General features: G+C 40.8%; 2 protein-coding genes across 3 annotated transcripts in view; both read right to left on the bottom strand.

The window, feature by feature from the left end:
* Nucleotides 1-410: 410 nt before the first annotated feature.
* bgnb (biglycan b) lies at nt 411-14,902 on the bottom strand. Of its 2 annotated transcripts, none has more exons than XM_069141307.1 (8): nt 14,784-14,902; nt 7,627-7,891; nt 4,045-4,157; nt 3,217-3,430; nt 2,977-3,087; nt 2,679-2,772; nt 1,860-1,998; nt 411-1,778 (listed from the first exon to the last, which is right to left on the bottom strand). In XM_069141307.1, the coding sequence occupies exons 1-8, from the start codon at nt 14,796-14,798 to the stop codon at nt 1,581-1,583; spliced, it is 1,149 nt and encodes a 382-aa protein (XP_068997408.1). In that variant the 5' UTR covers nt 14,799-14,902; the 3' UTR covers nt 411-1,580. The 2 variants fall into 2 exon arrangements, with proteins under 2 accessions (XP_068997408.1, XP_068997409.1); XM_069141308.1 differs by having other exon boundaries at nt 14,646-14,896.
* A 4,937-nt stretch (nt 14,903-19,839) lies between these two features.
* The window catches only part of LOC138192898 (extracellular matrix protein 2), an 11,150-nt gene continuing 7,696 nt past the window's right edge, over nt 19,840-23,293 (bottom strand). Inside the window, exons 8-9 of the mRNA XM_069140578.1 lie at nt 20,310-20,636; nt 19,840-20,017 (exon numbers count right to left, since the gene is read on the bottom strand). Of these exons, the coding sequence (XP_068996679.1) occupies nt 19,840-20,017; nt 20,310-20,636 (505 nt within the window). The remainder of the gene's footprint in view (nt 20,018-20,309; nt 20,637-23,293) is intronic.

Here is a 23,293-nt window from a genome sequence, read left to right as displayed (position 1 = left end):
ACATTCTGCATTTATTTCCCTTCTACATCAGATGAGATGCCCATATTAGAATTAAATTTGAATTCAAATTTATGACAAAAAATGCTCGATTTCAGGTCCCTTGTTAGAATTTAGGACATCTTAAAATTGCGAACATTTCTGTCTGTTTTTCTGTCATAATTTTGACTGAATGCCAAAGACTTAGCCTACTTATAATCATTTGTTATTTGTTATTTAATGCATGTAATGGTATTACATGCATTAAATGATATGTATTTTTTTCAAAATATCATTACTTTATCTTTTTTTCTACAAAAAGAAATCTTTATAGTTTAGGATTCATTCATCAAATATTTTCCATTTTTGGTATTTCTTCTTTATTTCTCACACAGCATCCAACCCAAGGTCATCAGTTGTTCTCTCGCTTAATGCAGCAGGCTAGAAATGTCTTTATTCACATGCAGCAGTAGATTGTGAGATTACAGAACAGAAACAGGACATAATACTTATGGCTAAAGTAGTTCCACGTAGGTCTACTAATGTAAACTGGCTAACCCCCCCAGTGACCCTGAAAGCAGATAAAGCAGAACAGAAAAACTGTGCAAAACAATGCATCGACACTACTCGTGTTTGTAGCACTATGTGAACACACTGCCTTCATTGTCTCAAAGCAAAGCGGATGTATGTTTTTCTCTATCTGGGGCACTACCTCAGTGTCCCATCAAGGAATACTGTATTAAGGTATCACTCAGACAGCATGATATTTAGTAAAAGCACATAGACTCCTTACGCTGGAAGGCTGGTTGAATAAGATCAATAAGGAAATATATTCAGCTCTAATAAAGTAAATTTAAAGGACAACTTTTGTCCTTTTAATCAATCTATGCTAAAAAAAAAAAAAAAAAAAAATTGGGGCAGTTTTTTGTGTCTGTAGATGGTGACAAAAGCCTGTGACTACTTATTTATTAACAGTATCTTTTAATCACAGACTTAAGAGCCAAATTGCTTTTGACCAGTGAAACAGGGACAATGTAACATATTTACCAAGTCAACACACAGAAAATCATGTAGAGCACCTTTTACATATATATATATTTAAAGATCTATAGTGTACTGCATTTCTACTTTTTACTCTTAAACTAAAGCAAAATTTTGACAGAGGAAGAATGACCTCCATCACAATAAAAACTATTGTGAAAAAATGGAATGAAATGCTTCACAAGTTTTAGTACTCATTTTTCACCGCTGTAGTTTTAGAGAAAAATATTTTTCTCAGACATTCTCCTCTTTTATATCTCATTCAAAACCTTAAGTTCAAACATGCAAAAACTCAGACGCAGTACTGCAAGCATTTTTGCTTTCCACTCCTTTCAAGTTATGGGATTGTATTTTTCACTTTTCTTTCTGTTTCGCCAGTTTATTGCCCATATTTTCCAATAGATCATACTCTCTAATAAAGACATAATAAAATGAATAACTTCCAATAGGAACTCCCTTCACTCCATCTCTCAAGTTTTTTTCATTATTTAAATTATCTGCCCCTCCCCCTCTCCTCTATCATGTCCCCCTCACTCTCTCCATCTCTCAGCATCTCCCTGCTTTTACTTTTTGTAGTTGCCAAACTGAATGGCGAGCCGGTCGCTGACGCAGCGGAACGTCGCCGGCTGCACCTCCCAGTAGTTGACAGGGTTAGCAAACAGGCTGATGCCATTATAGAATGTCCTCTTCATCCCAAACCCTCGAGGACAGAAGTCATCCACACCCACCTGGGCAATGTTGTTGGAGTGGAGGTACACAACCTAAAAAGCAGGAGTGGCAAAGTCAGTAAGGCATCGTATATCAGATGGAAAACAAAAATTGTTTGTGCACATCAGAGTCACCTGTAGGTATTTCATGTCTGGAAGGCCTTTGGGGACACGAGTGAGGCGGTTGTTTTCCAGATGCAGCTCTCTCAGTCTGGGCAGGTAGGACAGACTGCCATTCTCTAAGTTACGGATGTGGTTAAAGCCGAGGCCCAACCTGGAAAAAGTGAGACAAGGAGAAAAACGTTAAATATCCACAAACAGGGCAGTTCATGGTACATTTAGCTAAAGTGTTTAACTAGTGTGAGCCAGAGTAATTTCCCTGATTATTATAATGCAAGAAAGTGATATTGAGCCAGGTGAGAATTAAGGCTTTGGCAGCCTGGCGATGCTCCTGTTAGCATAAATGATCCCATCAGAGAGAAGTGTGTAGAAAGGAGGTGAAAGAAAACTATGTGTGATGGAGAGGACATTAGAAAATAGTAGTAGGCATTTTTACGTGACAGTTAAGCACGTGTAAATAAAATTATTTGTCAGCTGAAGGAAACAGAGCCGATGTTTATGGTATTGGTAACATTTGTGCTTTTCCTAGTAGTCAAAATAGTCAAAAAAGTAGTCAAAAGTAGTCAAGAGGTACTGGTTGAGAGGTTTTCAGCCATCACGCATTAGAACTCGGGGACCAGTATTTTGGTTGGAGTGGGAAAGCACACACAAGTATAAAAGTAGCTCTGTTCTTCTGTTAATTTGAAGTGGCATGTCAATGTAGTTTGTATTATTACCCCTAAGGGGCACTGCTGACTGTAAATGTTAGTCTTTAAAGATATACAAGCAATGCCATCATGGAGAAATAACTCAGTTATGGTTAGAAATGAGTAGGTGTTGAAGCGTGAAGGGCACCTGAAGAGGTTTTTGTAGCGTCTCAGGTCCTCCAGTTCCACTGCCTGGATCTGATTGTGATCCAGATGAAGCTCGTGCAGACTCTCTGGGAGATCTGAAAGGCAGACACCACATCTGTAAGCCCTCACTTTGGGGTCCGTCACACCTGAACAATACAATTTCGCTGACATATACAATAGAGCTTTCTCCAGTAACCATATTTTCCAAAATGCTGGACTATTCCTTTAATAAGCCTAACACAGTGGGAGGTCTCCATAGTGTATTTCTTAGCATTTTAGCCACATAAATGAGATGTTACCTTTTGGTACTCCAGTTAGTTTGGACTCTGATATACGCAGATAATTCAGTTTCAGTCCCTTAAATGCTCCAGGTTCAAAACCGCTGTTGTGGATGGGGTTTGCTCCCATTTCTGCAAGATAAAGGGAGTATTTGTGGCATGAAATAAAATGCAATCCCTTTAATCATCAAAAGCCAATGCCAGTGACAAAGGCAGCAGTGAATAAAGCCTAAATTTGGTGAAGTCATCAACATTTCTGACCTATGCAGTTCATGTTGCTCAGACCGGCGAAGGCTCCAGCTTCCACCTTCCTGATGCGGTTCTCATGGATTCTCATCTCAACCAGAGAGGCAGGCAAGTTTTGGGGGACAGTGGTCAGCAGATTCCTGGAGAAGTAGAGCTTCTGCATGTGCTTCAAAGGGACAAATGCCCTGGGGTGGACTTTGGAAATAAGGTTATTCCTCAGAGACAGACCCTGGATAGCAGCCAGAAAGAGCACAAAGTCAACACCCACTTCATTTGGTCTGTGTAAAAACATCAGTAGCACTCAGACAGTCAAAAAAAAAACGAAATAAGAGGGAGCCAGAATCACAGTACAAGAGCAAAGAGTTTCTGTGTTTTCTGCCTCTACTGAATGTGTTCCAGCAACATATCAAAGCAGTCAATCACCCAACAGACTCTCTACCTGCACTGGCTGGATTCAGGTAAACGGACCTTAATAGAATGTTACTGTATAATGTCATGTCAGGAGTTTTCTAAGCTGCCAGACTTAATATTGCTCTTGGTCAGCGCTCTTGAATGTGGGTCAGGAGTGAGCAAAGCCTTACTGCTAAGAGAGCTTGAATACTCCCATTTGGCTTCAGGCTCAAACTTTAATACAATTAATGCTCTGAGAGTGAAAGGGCTGCAGAGAGAGAGAAAAGTAAGGAAATGAAGCTCTAAATCCCAGAGGAAACGGAGGTCATAATGATATTTCACAATTCTGAAGCCAGTACAAGCTGAGATAAGTCAGTTGCACATCCTTGATAATTGCTAAGCTGATGCTGAATGGGACATTATGAATGTAACCAGACTGTGTGTGTCTCTTACGTATAAGTTAGAGAGGCCTTTGAAGTCATTCTCTTTAAGCTCAGTGATACGGTTGTTCTGCAGGTCCAGGAATTTGGTGTCCGGTGGAATATTCTTTGGCACCTCGATCAAACCTAAAGACAAGACGAATAAAAACACAGAAGGGAATCACCCTCCATTAAATGCTTCCATGGATGACTGTGAACCAACACCCTAAAAACCAGTTTGTTTTCAATGGATGAGCTCTTCAGTCAGACATAGACTTTGGAAAATAAATAGTCACTGCATGCTTTAAACCTCCATCAGGCCCAAAAATTAAACCCATCACACTCCCACACAATCTCAAATGAGTACTTTGGTGCTCCTCGTCTATTATTTTAATGAAAGGTGGACATAGTCACAACCATGGAGGTCACACGCAGACGTCAGTGCTGCACATAACTGGCATTATTGGTTTGTCACTGACAGAAAGAGAGAAACGCAAATTCTCCCCGCACCAGATGGAGATACCAGATGTTTTCCATCTGGTTTCTATTTGACAGAAGTCGCAAAGGATGTGACTCATAACATCAGCAAAGTCACACATAAAATAAAAAGGTGACGGGCAAAACCCTGACACATACAGAGAAATAAAAGCTATGTGTGTTAATGTGTGAGTGGTGAGGCTGCATTGAATCAGGAGTAAGTTTCTTAATGTTGGCTTCTTTGTGAAAGAACAACATCAGTGGTGTGCAAAAAAACAAAAGCTATGACAGTTTAGATTGCCTAAGAATATTGTTTACCAAGCAATAAATCCATACTGGTTAAGAGGTGATTGCAAATAGTTGAAGTAAAGTGGCATGAAGAAATACACCTGCGTTATTCCATTGAAGGATCTCTGGAAAAATGACTCAGCACACACACAGACACAGCAACCAGTGATCATTAACAAGACCACATCACAGAGCCACGTGGACGGTTGTGTCAGATGTGGTCAGTGAAAGCAGACAGGGCACGGTAAGCCAATCCTGACCAGGGCCAACCTCATCTGGACCAAGACCATGATGCAACTAGGTCCACTGATGCGAGAGCTGCCAGCTGTCCCACTGGGATCCAGTCTGCCACCAACCACATCTGACTCGCAGGACTCTACCCAGTGCTGTCCATCCAGAGTTAAGTTTAGATATATGGCTTTTGGTTGTGCTGCGCCACACCCTCCATGACACCACACAGGATTAAACCCTCAGCAGCTCCCTCTGACATTCTGTTCAAACCACGTCCACACAGTGCTGGGAGATCATGTGCAGTGGCCTCATCCAGGAAAATGCAGCAGGACTTTGCATATAGAAAGATCAAGTTTCCATCCTGGGAATAATGTTTGATTTACAAACCATACTCTGTCTCCATGATTTACTTTTCTCAAACTTAATAAAGTTATTACAGCTGCTGTGAGACTCTGAGGGTGTCGGATGTTACCAGGCTGATTCATGTGGTAGGAAATATTTATCTTCAAGTCAACACCTGCAGCTTTCAGCGTGCCTCCTGCGAGCTGGAAACCTTTAAATCTGTATGCCTGCTTTAAATCTAACATATAGTATAAACAAACCTGAAAAAAGAAAAACTTTCACCAAGACCCTGACGAAGTGAATCCTTAAACCCTTTAAACCACAAACCACAACTCTTCACCCATTTGTGCCACAAATCTCAGAGCCTTTACCACAAACTGAGAAAACTATCGCCCTCTAAAACTCCAGTGCCCCTCAACACAAATTCTCGACACCGTGTCAGGATGCACACTGAGGAGACAGACGCCACCACCAAAATACATCTGTTCTAAGTAAGCACTTGACATGTCGGAAATTATATGCTTCCACATTTACCCACTGTCGGGGACAGTAAAATGATGATTCGACAAAACCATTATGTCTAAACACAGACATCTTATTAGAGTTATATTGCCAGTATAATGTGAAGAGTCTTTATATCCATAAATACGACTGAATTCAGTTTCTTCCACTCCTTTAAGAATAGACAAGGCAGAATAGCATGCACTTATAATATCTACAGTCAGGAAATTATAGCTGAGGCTTTTATGGAAACATAACTAAAATTAAATCACAGGCGGACTTTAAAAGCATAATAAAAACTTTGAAGTAGGTTGTTTTGTTGGTCTGTCAGAAAAGAGCAGAATATTTAACAAAGTCTCATCAAAATGTGCAATGGCTCTGTTGATCCACAGTGCACATTTTTTCTTGTCCTATTTCTTTCTATTGGCCTCCTGATTAGGTTGACATAATCAAAGTTTGGTTCAGCTCAGGAACCAAAACCACCTGGTTAGTTTTAAGAAAAGTTTAGGGTTTGAGTTAAAGGTTCATTGTGTAAGATTTAGGGGTAGCCTATCTATTGGAAGCTAAGAATCTTTGCTAATTTGTTACCTTAGAATGAGCCCTTCATACGTTCCCACTGTAGGGAGCAGATCACCTTCCATGTTGCACCGCCAAGTTCATACAGTATAGCCCAGAAAGGACAGACTAAATATTGGCTCTAAATAGGGCTCTTTGAACTGTTTTGCAAGTTCCGTGGCCACCGTTAAGATTTTCCTACACACTTGGAACGGGAGGTTGAGGCAAGGGTTATTGAGTTGGTTGCAATGTGCAACTTTGCCTCAAGATGGCTATAAATCCTACACACTGCTCCTTTAAAATAAGTATATTACGCGTGTAATGTTATGTAATAAATGAAATTATGTACTTTATGTAAGTTAATTATGTTACATAATTTTACTTAAGTGACTTAGAAGAAATCCAAGTTGCTGTTTTCTTCTCTTACGGACTTAAACAGCGCTCTCGTGGTCCCTTGTTTGATCCATCCAACAACCCCAAGCCTCTTCCTTATGCAGACTTTTTCATTCTTTATTCTTCGTCTCCCGACCGTAATCTCGCAATTTTTGATCCAATATAACTAAACGAATACATTTTGGACCAATGCAGCTCTTACACATTTTAATGTGAGACTGGGTTGAAATATTTCTGAATCAACCATTAATAATGGGTCTTTGTCACATTTGAACAAATCTAGTTTTTCTGATAAAACATCCTCACATCATTTTGATACAAAACCCTTTTTAGCTCATGCTTACATCTCAAACATTTTATCGTTTTTTAAAATCTTGTCCCTTTAAACTATCTCATTGTTTGTTCTCTCCTTCCCTCAGGTTTTGCTTGTCCTTTTAACATTCTGTAAATGTCTGTCTCTTATATTTTCACCCTCTTCTTCCTTCTCTAGACAGTCTTTTCTCTTTTTCTTCCCACACCATATCTCTCTCCCTCTCCCACCCATGATCTATACACAAAGTCTGGAACACAAAATCCCTCAAAGAGATGCCTTTCCTTGTCAAAATATACCAGCATTATCCCGACGGAGAAATGCCCTGCCCTAGATAATACACCAAAGGGGAACTTTATTCTCTGGGGTTATGAAAGTTATGAGAGGCTTGGGTCATGCTCAGTCATTCAACTCATTTGTTTTCCTTTCTCAACCTCCTGACACACTGAGGAATGATGACAAAGCATCACAGACATGCATACTGCTGTTCAGTTTCCTCCTCACACACTTCTCACTAACCGAGGTCAGAACATTGGACGACCCTGAGCCGGCAGTGGCAGCCGAAGGGGCACATGGGTATGTCAGGAGGGAGGATCTCCTCGGTGGCTGAACCTTCTTCCTCATCCCTCATCATTGTCATCATCCCACCGCTGTCCATACTGTCCATGGCAAAATCCCAGAAGCCCCTCTGCTCGAAGGGCAAGGCGGAGGAGGGAGCGAGCAGCCGGGCTACGCATAGCAACAGCAGAAGAGAGCAGTGTGGCAACATGTTGAACTCAAACACCTGAGAAAACAGAAGAAGGAGAGCAGCATCAGTTTTTATTGCAAGTTAATGTGTGCGCTTTATCCAGCTAAAACCAATGCGGTATACAGCAGCCCTGCAATATGGCCTACAGGCATTACGTTTATAATGGTCAAATTTTATTGAAACAGCATTGAAGACCTGTTGAATTAACTTTATAGTCATTTTAAAGGCTGTGCTTCATTACATGACATTATGCTGAGAAGTGTTTTGTACACTGAGAAGGTAGCCTAGACAGGAATATGCAAAACTAAATATTTGGGATGTTGTAAAGAGGGGTTAATAGAAGAAATTAAAATTGCATTGGCAAAACTGAATAATCTGTCTGTACTTGTAGAGCGGTCCTGTTCCAAAATGTAGAACTTTGTAATTTTAACTGTTCTTGTAAAGGCATGGCACATACCGTAATATAAAAGGATTAATAAACAAGAGAGACAGAAAGAACCTGGGGCAGGTTGGTTTTGGGGCAAATATTATTTTCATGCAGATATAGTGTGCATTATGCTTAATGGGAACATGTGGGTAAATGCACAGTGGGGAGCTGGTGGTGGGCTCATCAACAGGGACCCAAACAAACTGCAGACTGCAAACTGCTGCAAACTTTTTGACCTCATGCTTTTCAACGGATCAATGCGGCCATGGGCATGAGGTATTGCAATAGGCTCAGAGTGGTGGTCAGTTGTAAACTGTCTGAAATATTATGAAACGGTTTGCTTATCCTTAATTACAAAGCCCTACTGTTTACACCACACCTAAAAGGCTGGCTGGAGTTGGAAGCTGGTGAGGAGAAATGCACTCATTCCCCTAGGCACACTTGCCAGGAATTAACTCTGGGAAGAAAAGTAACTTGAACCACACCAAAATTCCACTGTCTGCTTCCTGTAGACCACCATTCCCAGGAGAGCAAGCCTCTTCTCACTAACCAATCAGATAGGGTAGAGGACATCACTAGATGAGGGAAAACTTTATTCCTGCAAATGAGCATTGCAACAAAGCCACCATTCATTTGCAGGGGAAACTCTGTGTGCAAGTGCAAATATGTGTGTGCAAGCACACGTGTTTGAAACACAGATTCCATGATGTCATACTTTTACGTGCACACACACACTGCTAATTGAGGTCACCATACATCTGAGTATGTGCGGGGTTTGTTTACTTACTTTATCCTGTCTGCACTGACCTGACTAACATTAACACGGCATGGTTGCCCCTCCTACTTAACCTAAAAAGTAATTCCTAGAAAAACAAATGATTACCAGGCCAATTGATCCCTACAACAGGAAATTGGGACCCTTGAGGCTAATCCAATGAAGTAAAGCCCAGTCCAACAGTGGACTCTGGGGTGACCTAAAACCATACAATCCTTAACTGTGCGGGTGGTAATTCTTTCTCTGATCCCCAACTCCATAATCCTTGGTGGCACTGGTTAACATGCAAATGGAGCAGAGAAGTTCAAGGGTCTTCGTGCAACATGATCATGTTTAAACTGGAAGCAAGAGGAGAGGATACGTAATTTGGCTTTCCACAATTTAAGGACCAAGAGGCGAGGAAGGGTGGAGGAGAGGGCGGAATGATGCAACCAATAAAAAGCAGGAAGGTCCAGAGAGATTTAATTAAAAAAAAAAAAAAAAAAAAAAGTTTAAGTTCATGCTTTTTACCCCCACCAGATGTCTTAAGGTGCCAGTTTTGTCTTTTTATGTGTTGCTAATGGGTCTCAGTCCTAAATGGAACACCATTCAAACACTTGCTTGATCTTTGCTAAGCTATTTCATCTGATTTTCTAGTAGCACCAAGTCTTCAAAAGGCTTTGAATGGCCAAAAAACAATAAAGCTTGAGGGTGTTTCATTGGCTTTTTAAAGTTGGAGAAATGCTTCTCATTCCACACGTCATAAAAAAAAAGTCTTCTCTAAACTGATACTCATCCTTTAAACTACAAAAGTAGAGCCTCAACAATAACGTTTCACAAAGGAATACTGGAATGTGGTCAGAGTGCTACATCACAGTGTGTGGGTGATGAATAAACAACACATGAATTATCAATTAAACACTTACTGACCACATTTCTAACCTCTTATGAACACAATTCAGTTTTGAGTGCTTAGACATCCAGCACATGACAAAATTATCCATTTTCAGTCTTTGACTATTTCACTTTAAAGTTACTGATGCAATCATCTGCAACTGCAAAGCAGTTTTGCTCTATTCAAAGAAATAACAGTATTATTCAGGGGCACAAAAAAAAAAATCTGTAAAACAAAGAGCTTGTGCATGATGTGGACCTGGCCTGGAAGCATGAATAACTGGGCCCTGCAGGCTGCTCCAGGCAATAAAAATAGCTGCCAAATTATACCATTTTACAGAAAAGAAAAAAACACCACTGGCCTTGGCTTGGCCAGAAGAATGCAGCCAAAAGGACACAGCTTGGGCATATATAGTCAGCATCACACAATGACACACAACACACAAAAGAGGCTGGAATATACACCGAAGATACCACCAGACTTATTTATACATCTACAGTTTCTGCAGTTTGTACTTTTTGCTGCATTGGGAGGTACATTGTGAATCTAAAAATGTGACACCTCTAATTTGTGGAGCCATTTTTCATCAGTCAGACCGATGATTTGTCTGCCGTTTTCAGAGATGTGATAGAATAGAAATTTGCAGAAGGAGGTGTTGCGCATGATGAAGGAGAAAAAAAGGGAAATAGAAACAAGTTGAGTCTATTATCATCCAGGATTGACGTGTAAGGCTACCATAAACACAACATGACAATAAGACTGAACTACATCCCACAATCAAGCAGCCTTTCTGGCAGTAATAACCACTTTTATCAGGCTCTGGTGTTTGTACATAAGAATTCCTCTCCTCTCCCTCCAGTTAAGCTGTGAACCGTCAAACATCCGGGCTGAGACAAAAACAAACCAAAGGCTTCAGTCTTAATTGTAGTTGCCTTGGCTCTCTTCACAGGCCAAGAGCGGTTTAATGGATGGATGGATGGGCGGCTATTCCTGTCTCACTTACTGTGCTTGTCTCCAAGTGTGCAGTTCAGTCTGTGCGTGTGCAGGGCGGACGAGAGAACAGAAAAGAACAACAAAAAAACTAAAAAAAAAAGTCAAAATTATGAGACAGGCTGACAGAAAAGAAAGAGTTGGTTGATGTGTCAGCATTATGTCTCACATCCAACGAAGGATGTGAGAGATAAGGCTGCTAAAGATTCGGGCAAGTTTCTAACAAAGCCTGCATCACAGCGGGAACAAAGCAGGACTGTCCAAGCAGTAGCATCTCTGCTACGGCTAAAATTAAATGAACCACTCAGTGGAAATCTATACTTTCTGGTCTTTTTCAGGGTTTAAGCTTGGCCTCTCAGTTCAAAGTGACATAAATTGCATTCAAGCCTCTAAAACCTTTGGCATGAATTAGAATTTCAATTTGAAGCCAGGCCTTAGTCTCTAACCTCACAAATCCTCTTCAATGGGAGTAAATCCCATTCAAATGTTTGCGCGTCCACATACTTTTGGGCATACAATGTTGCTACTTATTCTTCAGAATCATCTTAACATTTAATGAGGTGGAGGCTCCTCTCTCCTCGACAGCAGTGATTATTTTCCTCCAATAAAAAAAGGAGGGGAGGAAATTCCCCGACTCAAAGTTATTTCAACTCATGCCCAGTGTGTCAATCTCTCACACACACGCACACAAATAGGGTGCCTGTCTGAACCACTAAAGGTAGCTGAAGCTGTCATAACAGGCAGCAGAAGACAGGCACTTCTATAAGTGTATGAATTCCTCTGTTTTACTGTCGGATACAAAAAGTTAAAATGTTAAGATGTGTGGATGCATGGATGCTGACTGACAATAAAACACACTGGTGTTGGGTAAAGCACCGTCTTGAATAATCTCCCATCAAGTGCGCTCGTTGTTTGAGTTTCCCACACCCAGCGTCTCAGATTAGCTTTACATTTCCTTTATGGCCTATCCATCATGTGCTGGGTACTTGTCAACCCTCACATTTAATAGCAATTACTTTGATGTGACTAGAGTTCTCACAAGGAAGCCTTTGCCCTTGTCAACCTAAATAAACATATATCTAAACTAGCCTATATGCTCGCTGTGTTGCCAAGAAAATTCATCTCTCAAAGTTTGTTCTCCCATGACCGCAGCCGAGAGAAGGGTAATCACTAATACACTTTTTCCTATTTCCACTCATATGAGAGAGAAAGTTTGAGTTGGTATGAGTGTAAAATCATCAGATTTTATGTGCACACAGCCCCTTTTTTACAACCCACCTTATTTATTATTTTGTGTTGCCACAAACAACTAAAAAAGTGCCCAAATCCTCCAAACCTGACAATATAAATTAAGACATAAAATTCGGTCTCATTTTATTCCGGAGTGGTTCGGCTCTGCTTTTTAGGCAGCGTTGCCAGTCGAGTGTGCAGAGTTAAGGTGGGGCGGAGAGCTTCCCCATTGCCAGCTGGCACTACAACAGTGGTGTATTGGCAGTGGCCACGTCAACACTCTGTGCCGATTAAACTCACATGGCTTGAAGTGATCACAGTGCTGACTGTGCACAAAATATTTGACATGGCTTCTTCTGTAGTATAGTGTTACAGATAATAAATATAATTTTGCATGTGGTCACTCAATTGGATCATTTTGTTGTTGTTATATTTCCTCCCACAGTATCACCTTATTCTGAACAGGATCCAAGCTGTGACAAACTGTGACACAGAAGCAAAAATTTAAAACTCACGCAAAGGTTTGCATGTGTGAAGTCATGCTGGTCCAAACAGACTGTCACATACTGTATACAGAAACACACACAGTATGTATACCAACAAGGCATTTTGGTCTCAAAATTTGAAGTCAACCTCTAAAATTATCTCAATCATTTCATTGTGCCATGTATTCTCCTCTCCACATTTTAACACACGAACACACACACACACGAACACACACACACACACACACACACACACACACACACACACACACACACACACACACACACACACACACGTCCCAAATTCATGCACTTCTCAGACACACAGGCTGTTAGTGCTGGGCGGGTCTGGTAAAAGCACTCGGGTGGAGTTAACTGCCCCAGTGGCTGTAATTTGGTGACTGCCATCCCTAAAAAAAGGAACTGTTTGGCAGCTTCTGTATTGCCGCCAAGCTTGGATGTGGTGGTGAGCTACTCAATGCTGAAGAGATGAAGCCTAAAGCAAAGCAGAGCAAAGAGCTGAGCAACAAATCAGGCACCAGCCGAGGGACCACTGACCTAAAGATCCATGCATGTGGGCAGATGAACGTCATTCAAAGCATTTAGACTATTCCAAAGTTTGGGCCACTTATAAGTGGGCTATGAATAGATAGACTATAAACAATGGCTGCTTCATGAAAAACCAAGATGAAACAATCAGCATTGTCAAAAAACTTTAAATATTGTAACAGTGGGGGAAATGAATTGAAATGAAATGAATGAACAGATCTGGCATCAGATTATAACTGATTGTTAATAAGCGTTAAGGAGCTGCATGGGAAGTTTGAGTTTGAACTCAGACATGTTGAAATAAAAATTTTAAAATTGCAGTGAATATTGGGTCAGGCAGGTGGATGGACAGACGGGAGGTGAGAATCCCAGAAGAGACAGACGAGCAGGTGGTGTGTGGTCAACCCACAGGCTGGCTAATAGGCAGGCAGACTGGAAAGTCAGGAAACAGACAGATTTAGACCATCATTTCAACTGTCTGACCGTTCTCCTGTCAGATGAACACTGTTTGCTCTGTCTTAGTTCAGTCAGTTGGCTCGATTTCATATAAATAGCTAATAATGGGTTTGCTGGACATGAAGTCGTCAGTACGAGACAGACTTTGAGCATCAAAGCAGAAAAAAAAAACATTTCCTAAAAGAGCTTTATAGTTGTCTGCATCATATTTTGTGACAAAATAAAACACAGAAAGAAACAGAACATAATACTCTTCCTGCCAAATAAAGTTTCTGAAGCAACAGTTCTCTCAAAATCTGAACACTGTGTACACAGAACTGAATTTGAGGGTAGTGCAGGCCTGTGTACCAGAAGGAGTCGACTTGATTGGCACGTTTCACTATAATTATTCTCCCTAATTGATGCTGCACGGACGGACATAAAAAGACCCGCGCAACATGCAATGTGTTACATTCAGAGCCCAATGACAGAAAAATGGTGCATAACTTTTGGGATAAACTGAGTAGAAAGAAGTTTGCTTATTGTTTCATTGTCTGATTAAAGCTGAAGAGGTATTTGGAGATTTGTTGCGCCATCTAGTGTACGTCTGGTGTCAGAGCTAAATGAAAAGCGAACAGCATCAGATTGCACCAAATAATGGAACAGGTTGCATTCAACAGCCATATAATACTGATGTTTTTTGTATAATAATCGAGGAGAATTCAATAAAAAGATATTCTGAAATAATATTATATGTTATCGTAGGTTACATAATTAACACGTTTAACTTAAAATATAAAAATTGCCAAAAACAAAGTAGAGTAAATTGTTTAAAAAAAAAAAAATTATAAAGCGAATACTAAACTTTGTAATTTCAAATGTAGGTCTAGCAGGTTGTATATACTGCTTCTTTTCTTTTCTTTTTTCTTTTTTTAAAGTAAAATCCGCTTTGAAGAGGATATAAATTGCTCTAAAGTAAATAAGAAGACTAAACAGCCCATATGAAATAACCCAACTCCCCCTACCTTTTGGATAAAAATAAGATATTAATTCCAAACTCCAAAAAGTAGGTTGAAGAGTGTTTTCTCCCTCTGTGCGTCACTGTCCTGGGGATTAAAAAAATATTTGCATCACATTTAGAGATTATCGGGGTCTTTCCCTACAGGTCCTCTTGACATCCAGCCGCAGCTCCTCGGACCCTGTGTGCCACCGCGAACCGAGTCAGGCCACCGTGTGTGCGCGTTCCAGCTCAAGTCGAGGAAATGACTGTTTGCCGGAGGGGTCGAGCCCATAAAGTTACAAGCCAGTCTCCACTCTCCCCTTTTTGGATAGAAGAAAAAGGAGGAGGAGGAAGAGGAGGGGAGAGGCCAGAATAAGCTTACTTCCTTGCTATTATAGTGGCTTATACCGCATAACTAGTTGTACACAGTAGCTTTGATATCCCAAGTGATAATTCCTGCTGTGACACCATGCAAATATCACCAAGAGACTCAAATCCCCAGTTACAGACGTGGACAAAATAAAAAAAGATCCGCTTACAATCACCATACAAAAGCCCAGCTTGATGCAGTTTTCTACTCCTCAGTACTCCACCCTTAAAACCAAACAACACCACCATAGCACCTTGCAAAAAGACTATGATTCATGGTCAGGCTGATGTTCTGGATTTCATTAATATCAACAGGCGGTCCAGTTACTTCTGTACATCTACTGCATTTCAGATAACTAATCACATTTCCTTGTAGAAATATCATAACGATGTTACCTGAAGATAATGTGCATATTATTTGAACTTTGTGTCTGAGATCTGCAGTTATGTTGAAATACAATTTGATTAAAAGATACCGTAATTTACCACCAATTGAATAAATAAGCTTAAATTGAAATATCTCAGACAGACTTAACTAGAGTGCAACTACAATATGCAATCACACCAAAGTAAGCCTTTTTTAGATTACAATGAAATCTTCCAATCTGTAAAAATGTGTCTTTGTTCTCTTCAAGATCTTTTTCTGCCAGTATCACCTTAGTGTCGGGAGGTTTTGGAGGGTAAAATCAAATTAGCAATCAAATCAAATTTCAATTTAACTGCAACTTTAATATATTTAGAAAGACTTATTCCTGTATTTATTTTTTAGGATGTTAGAAACCTCAATTGAGCATTTTAATTGTATGCATCACAACTGTTGTCACATTGTTGACTTTTATATAAAGACTAAAATACAAGGACATACTTTTAGAAATGTTTCAGCTTTAACATTGCAAATCTTTAGTGATGTTTGCCATGCAATCATTTTTCAATCAACAGTGGGGCATCAACCATTTAATTTCCCATCATTCTGTCACATTTCTCTGATTAGCTCTGGAAGAGAACATGGTGATTTACCAAGCTCCACCAAAATCATGGAGAACGAGTATTTCAAGGACTGTGATTACAAAACGTATGATTTGGTGTCTTCTCAGTTTTCTATTAAATTTTGTTTTGGCAGGATAAAATGGTTTTTTTCACTGACTCTCGGATTTCATCTCTGTTTTGCCAGCACTCAGAGCGAGGCAGCTAGTGTAACAAAGCAAAACCATGTGGGAACTTGTCCGATCTCGCACAAAAACATTTACTGTTATCTATCTACAATTATATTGGCGGGACATCATCATAACTTTTGTCATCATCCATATCAATACAAGCAGAGACTGACACTCCTGCCTGCGGTTTCTGTTAAAGATGTTCTTTCTCTCTAAGCGTTCAGTATCCACAGTGGTGCAAAAGGCATGCAGACCAGATCAATGCCCTGCAGGGGCTTTTGGCAGGAGACAGAGTTTTGATAAAGGCCTTAGCAGATAACATTCCTTCTTTCTCTGCTTCCTCTCTTTCTCTTGCTTTGCATACCCAGTTTCTCTGTTTTCCGCACTTTATTTCCCTCTGTGCCTGTCTCCCTTTCTCGCTGTGGTTCACTTGATTATGGTGTTGGTCTGTAGCTAGAGGGCTTGGCATCCAAATTAAACTCTTTTTGCCCGGCGACTGTTCATCTAACGTGTCTCCAAAGATTAGTACACCCACTTGTTAGCTCTTGTGTAGGTGCTGCCATGCTGTGAGTGTGTGTGCCTTCATATGCGAAGAGAGAAGACTATAATATCGACAAACGTGCTGCATTTGTGTTTCATATTGTGATTCAGTCTCATAAAAGTTGATTTAACACTCTTTGATGCCACTAGCTATCAAAGATAAGCACATTAAGGCCGGTGGCTGAGAGGCTGCCTCTTCTACACACTGCAGTAAGCACATTCTTGTTGATCCCAAGTTGACCCTTAACACTGGAACCCAATCTCATGTTCTACAGAGTAACTGTCCTCCTCTCACACCCTGCAGCCATCCTTGTTCTCCTGGCCTCACATTATCTGTTTCTATCCGATGACCATCTGAGTCAGGGAAATAATTCTTCAGCTGCTTTTCTCAGTGTGTACTGGTGCTTTTTATTTTATCAGCCAGCAACCCCCTCCCCAATCCAATAACAAACACAGGAAGTTGCTGTCTCCGGGTAGTACAGACAGTGCATGGGAGAAGAAAAACTTAACACCGCTCCATGGTCAACCATTTACAAACGGGCTCTGGCCTGAGCTAGACAGGAAGCTGAACATCTGTTTGGTGTGATGGGACATCGGTTTAACAATTTGGTAATTTCACACAGAGTGTGATGGATGGCACTGAAGTGCTGAGTTTATCAAATTTGAAAATAACCCATCTGATAGGCTGGGAAGGGAGGTTTAAGGATTTAACATCAAAGCCGAAGCATCCATCTGCGGATTTTTTTTTTTTTAAAGATGGGAAAGTTAAAAGGGAGAGCTGGTGCTGCTCGGTCGTTTTAAGCATCGACTCAGCCTGTATGTGCAGGAACTGCAGTATAAATGTGAATGTGTAGTTTCTTAGACAGTAATGTGCTGTTTACAAAATGACTGTACAATTATGGAGAATGGAGTATGCACCACATGCACAAGTCTGAGAGCAGGGATCTAACATGTGATTACACACCCAGGCAGAGAGTGAAAAGAATGAATGTGTCTGTTAATACTACATATTCAGACCAGACATCTATTGGACTCTCATAACTGAGTTCACTTTGTCATCTGCTTCATTCTCTCTTATTAAGTTATTAAGTTATTAACTGTTTATCTCTCTCAGCCACAGTCCTCCCTCCCTCCCTCCCTCCTTCCAGTGTTTGTGACTAAACATCTGCAGGGGACCTTCTGGTCTTCATTTAGCACTGCAGAAACACAGCTAACTGTTGAAACCTTATGCCTTGAGCCAGCCAGTCAACGCAGCAAGTGCACTGTCTGTAAATTACAACTTTATACACTGAGTACAACTCAGTATTTTATCATTTTAATTACATTCATTACTCTGAGTGATATACTGTGAAAAGTGTTTTTGTCTCTGCACGAGTGGATTAACAAATTAAAGAGACCACTCCAGCTCTGAATTGCCGATGGCTTGCACTCATTAAAAAAAAAAAAAAAAAAAAAATTAAACTGCAACAGTGAAACTGCAAATACAGATATAATTTTATCATGTAGGATTTGGTGTAAACCAGCAAACAAACATTGTGAATCAAGCAGGGTATACATCATGATCTGTTCACATTCCTTCATGTAGATATTGACATACAGGATGAGATGATTTAAAAGGAAGAGTTTAATTGTTTCCAGAAAAAAATTAATCAATAAATGAGAGTGCAACATGATTTGTTCTCTAATCTTTGCCAATGTTATGTTGTCATTACAACAGATTTTAGGGTAACTAACACATTGTTATGGGCAAGGCTCTGACTCATGTCACACATCACAAAGCTCAAAACACCTCTGAATCAGCCAAGATTTTACAACAGAGGAATGGTGCATTGTTTTTTTACAACAGAGGAATGGTGCATTGTTTTTTAATGCTATTCTGTGCAGGTGAAAAGAGAAAAAAGGGGTGAGGTGGGGCCCAGAGAGCAGGAAATATGCGATACAGTGGTGGTGATAAAGAGGAAAAGAGGCAGCGAGACTACTGAGATCTGGGGTACAACTTTATCATTAGGGTTAGCAGAGCACCAAAGCTCCAGTTCCCAAATGGGAAAAGTGCTCTGAGCGTGATCTAGCGCTCTGCTTTCCTCCCTTCATTTTCTGCTTCTGTTTTAAATCTCCTTCCCTCTCTGTCCTCTGGCCACGTCTTATTGGACTCAACGAGTCATGAACGGCTACTCCTCTCATTTTTCACTAACCAGTTGAGAGACTTTCTAAGAACAATCGCTGCATTGTGTCTTAAAAGTCAGCGTGCTTGTTTGTCCCTCAGTTTCACTCCGCCCTCACATGTTCCTCACCCTTTTTCTTATCCCACCTACTGCTGGTCCTCATAATGGGCTGCCCCACTCCTCACATGCATACATACTTGCACCCCAATTACTGTACACAATCCTACAGTGACTGACGTCACCTGTACGTGTTTGGAGGCCCTGACTGAGGCCCCCTTCCCAGTCAGAGTGACCCCTTGTATTTTTACTGAGTGGTGGATGTTTATGTTGGAGCTCATCTGGCGATAGGAAACCAGTGTTATGTTTATCATTTTTCTTCCTAATGGCCCGCTTAGGTTCACAGTGTCACCACACATTTCCACCTTCTTTCAGGAGCGTCTAAAATTTGACTGGTTCATGACTCACAGGTATCCCTGCCACATCCACCACTACCTTATTTTCACTTGCCCTTTTTTAAAGGCTGCTCCTGCAACCCCTCCGGGCACCTCAGACTTAGACTAGACATATAGATTAATCCTTTTCAGTCCTCAAATTCCCAAAGTATCACGTACTTCAAAAAGACATATCACATACTTTGAAAAGACAACCTGTGTTTGGAGTAGATCCGGATTCCACTGTGAAATATAATCCTTTTACATTTTTAAGATCATTTTATATAATGGTCGTTGCAATTACTGTGCAAACTGTATATTAACTTCATGACACACCAAAACATTACAGTTATTTTCTTAACCAAAGATGGTATGTGGAATAAAAGGGTTTGGGAATGTAAAATAAAAGCTCTGACTGAGCAAGCAAACTAAATGATAAAACAATTTTTCTGCTGAATTCTGATGATGATTATAAAAGTTGCACAAATAAGAAAAAACACAGAAAGAAATGTGGAGCTGTTTGCAATGTCGATGTATCCTGCATGTCTGTCCCACTGTGTGACCTATTGGTCGTATGTGTACCCCTGCTGTGGATTGAGGACCAGTCCCTGGGCGTCAGTGAGGCAGGAGAAGGCATTGGGGGGAATCTTCTCCACTTCCAACAGATTATTTTCCAGGTGGACCGAAGCCAAGGTGGAGCCAGAGTTACGAGGGTGGCAAACTCCCCACTGCCTCACCAGCCTAAAATCACAACATACATACATTTAAATTTAGACAGACTTCAGAAAAAACAATTTTTTTTAAATGTAAAACTTTTACATTATCAAAAAAAGCTCAGCATGAGACATTTAATATGTCAGGATATCCTTCTCTGCTTCTTTGTCAAGCTCTTTAGAGTCATTTCTGAAGGGAGCTTCACCAGCGGAGCTAATGGCATTGGGACAGGATTAGGTAAGAACATTTCGCTCATCCCGACATTATGAAAATCACTTTTGTTACATACAAACTGACTTTATGGAAAATGCAGTTCTACCTGATTTGATTGTTGTCCAGTCTCAGCAGGAACAGGTTCTTAAACTGTCTAACACTGCGAGGGACCTCTTCCAGGCGATTGTTGTTCAAAAGGAGCTCACCAAGTGAGCGATAAGTTCCAACAAAAGAGACTCGCTTGGTACCCTCATTGGTCAAAGCATTGTGGGATAGATGGAGGGACTGTAGGCCAGGCCGCAGGTGATGGAAGGTGAAGGCGGGGATATCAGTGATGTTGTTGTGTTGGAGGGTTAGCTTACGAAGAGGGCGAGGCAGATTTGTCGGGACAGAGGTGAACTGGTTGTGGGACAAGTCCAAGGCCTCGAGAGACCTGAGGAAGAGGAAAATGCAGAAGATTAATGAATTTCAGTCAAACAAGAAGACATGCAAATGGAAAAACTTTTTATACATTTAGCCATGCATTGCTCTATGAATGGTAATGCTGGTTTGTTGGACAATCCTTTGGTCCACCACTTGGGTCCAGGCTCAAGTATCTCAACGACCATTAGATGGATTGCAATGACATTTCTTATAGACATTCAGATTTCCTGTGAAATCACCAACAGCATCAGCTGGAAGGATTGAAACAAAATTCAGGGTTGCCATGATACATCCTGAAGACTTTGGTGGTCCACTAGCTTTTCCACTAGTGCCACCATGAGGTTGACTTTTATGGTTTTAAGATAAATGTGTTGTCAAACTATTGGGCAGAAGGATTCAGCATAGTGACGTCAGCATGTAAGGTTTAAGAGGGCTCTGGGTTAAATACGATAATGTGTGCCCACTTCCACACTGATTCCAATACTTTTTACTGCAGACCTCATGTTTTATAGTTGCTGGACTCCTGCATGGCACTGTTGGAGGGATTGGGAGGCAAGGCTGAATAATAGGAAACACCAGGAGAGAAAATAATGGGGCCTGAGGGTGCAGTGTAGGAGAGCATGGCGGTTTGAGCGGGTATTTGCGGCTAAGGGGATGATAAAGGGAATTAAAATACTTGGATTGCAAGGAACAGAATGAATAGACAGAAAGATGTGATCAGATAAGCTGGGGTTTGAGGCAAAGATGCAATATACAGGGGTTCAGTGTTTTTGTTGGAAGATCTCACACAGCTGTTGTGAGTTTACAGCACAGCTCACAGCAGGAGAGGAACCTCATTTTCTGTTCTTCCGCCATTCATAGCACCATACTGGACAACCACTGGGGCTCAGAAACACAATCAGGTGGCCAGCCAATCACCACACAGTGAAGTGAAGTGGGGACCAATGAAGGGTAATGGATGTTGGAGACATTGGGGTATTTCTGCAACTCGTAAAAGTAAGTTACAGTAAGAGCTTAGCATTAACTGTCCGACCTTGAAAATTACAACTCCCAAGTTACATTAATTATCAGAGTTTTTGTGGGGCTTGTATTTTCACGAGACAGAACGTGTGACTTTGAAAATCCTGAATCAATAGAATTGCTAAATCAATCAATACTTTTGTGCACTGTGCTATTTCTGATCATATGTGAGAATTGTAATAAAGGTCTGGGTTAGCATTAGACCTTCTTCCCTCCATCTGGTCAAACAAGTTCCACTGACAGACTATATGAAACTTGCCGTAGCTTGCATTCCTCTCTGCTCAACAAAGGTATAATAAAACACCACATAAGTCATAAATGTTTTACTAAAAACAAAGAAAGGACACAGGGGAGTGAGCACGATGACAGATTTAACTTAAAACAAAGAAACACAGAAGTCAACACACACCAAAACAAAGGTTTACGCTTTACCCTGTATGTATTGTTTCAGATATGGATTGTTGTGGAAAAAGTGGTTTCTGCTCAAAATGTAAACCCTAAAATATATTGCCCTGATTGTGTCTCTGTACCAGTTCAGACTAGTTGTGCGCTGCTGATTTGTATTCTAAAACTTTGCCAGGAAGCTCAGCAGCAGTCCGCTGCTGTCAGAGCTCCACATGGTATTAATGAGCAGAGGGACACACGCTCCTCTCTTCTCAGAGTCCCCCGCACTCCCACCCACTGGCACCGACACACAAACACACACAATGCCAAACACACACACGCACACACACGCCCATGTTAGTGCAACTAGATGTGAAGAAACACTCATAAACACACAAATAAACATGCTCATAGATACAGAGAAGTCTATATAAACAGAAACGTATGAATTTGAAAATGTTAATTGACAGACAGGTAATGTGTATATGTTCAAACAACATACACACTCTCTTTTCAGCTCACAAAATGTGCGTGTTCATAGTTTTGCGCAAAGCACGGCCAGGTGTAATCGAGCTGATGGTCTGCTCTTCCTCAGGGTTTCAGATTCTAATAAGAACCAGCACACAGATATATACTGTATACAGTGTTTATATATACACAGATGTATGGGGATGTGAAGCAAACCCTGCTTCACATCCCCATACACACACATGCATACAGAAGCTCAGGCACAATACGTACATATGCACACAGCTCCATCTGTGGCGAACCCTCCATGCCAGCAATACGCAAGCTGGTTTAAGCACTTTGGCAACGTAGCCAGGGGATAGGTAATGTATCCAGGCAGAGCAGCTGTGCCAAGTAGGCTAGAAAGACCCTGGCTGGACTGAAAAAAAAATTCTATGATGGATGGATGATGGCAGAACATGGCTTAGGATATATTAAAGCAGTATGTGAACCTCTGTCTGCACTGCCTTTATTAAGATGGGCTGATATCTGGGAGTATTTTAAGCTATTTGTCACTTCTGCTAGAAACAGACTGAGGCAAATTTGGTTCATTCAAAGTTATAATTTTGACAAAGTACTGGTGTATACTGTAATACACACTGCCATTACAAATATGATGTGTTTGCAATAAAGCAGGATACCCTCAAATGTGAACCGAAGATAACTTGAATTAAAATGAGTGGTTTTCACTTGACATCAGTGTGATACTTTAGTTGGTGTGTGGATGCTCAGTGCTGTGTGCATTTGTTCTTCTTT

This window comes from Embiotoca jacksoni, unplaced genomic scaffold (assembly GCF_022577435.1).
Source record: "Embiotoca jacksoni isolate LCO1_2020_lvr unplaced genomic scaffold, fEmbJac1.0.p SCAF_9, whole genome shotgun sequence".
Lineage (NCBI taxonomy): Eukaryota > Metazoa > Chordata > Actinopteri > Embiotocidae > Embiotoca > Embiotoca jacksoni.
This window is presented reverse-complemented; position numbering and strand designations above follow the sequence as displayed.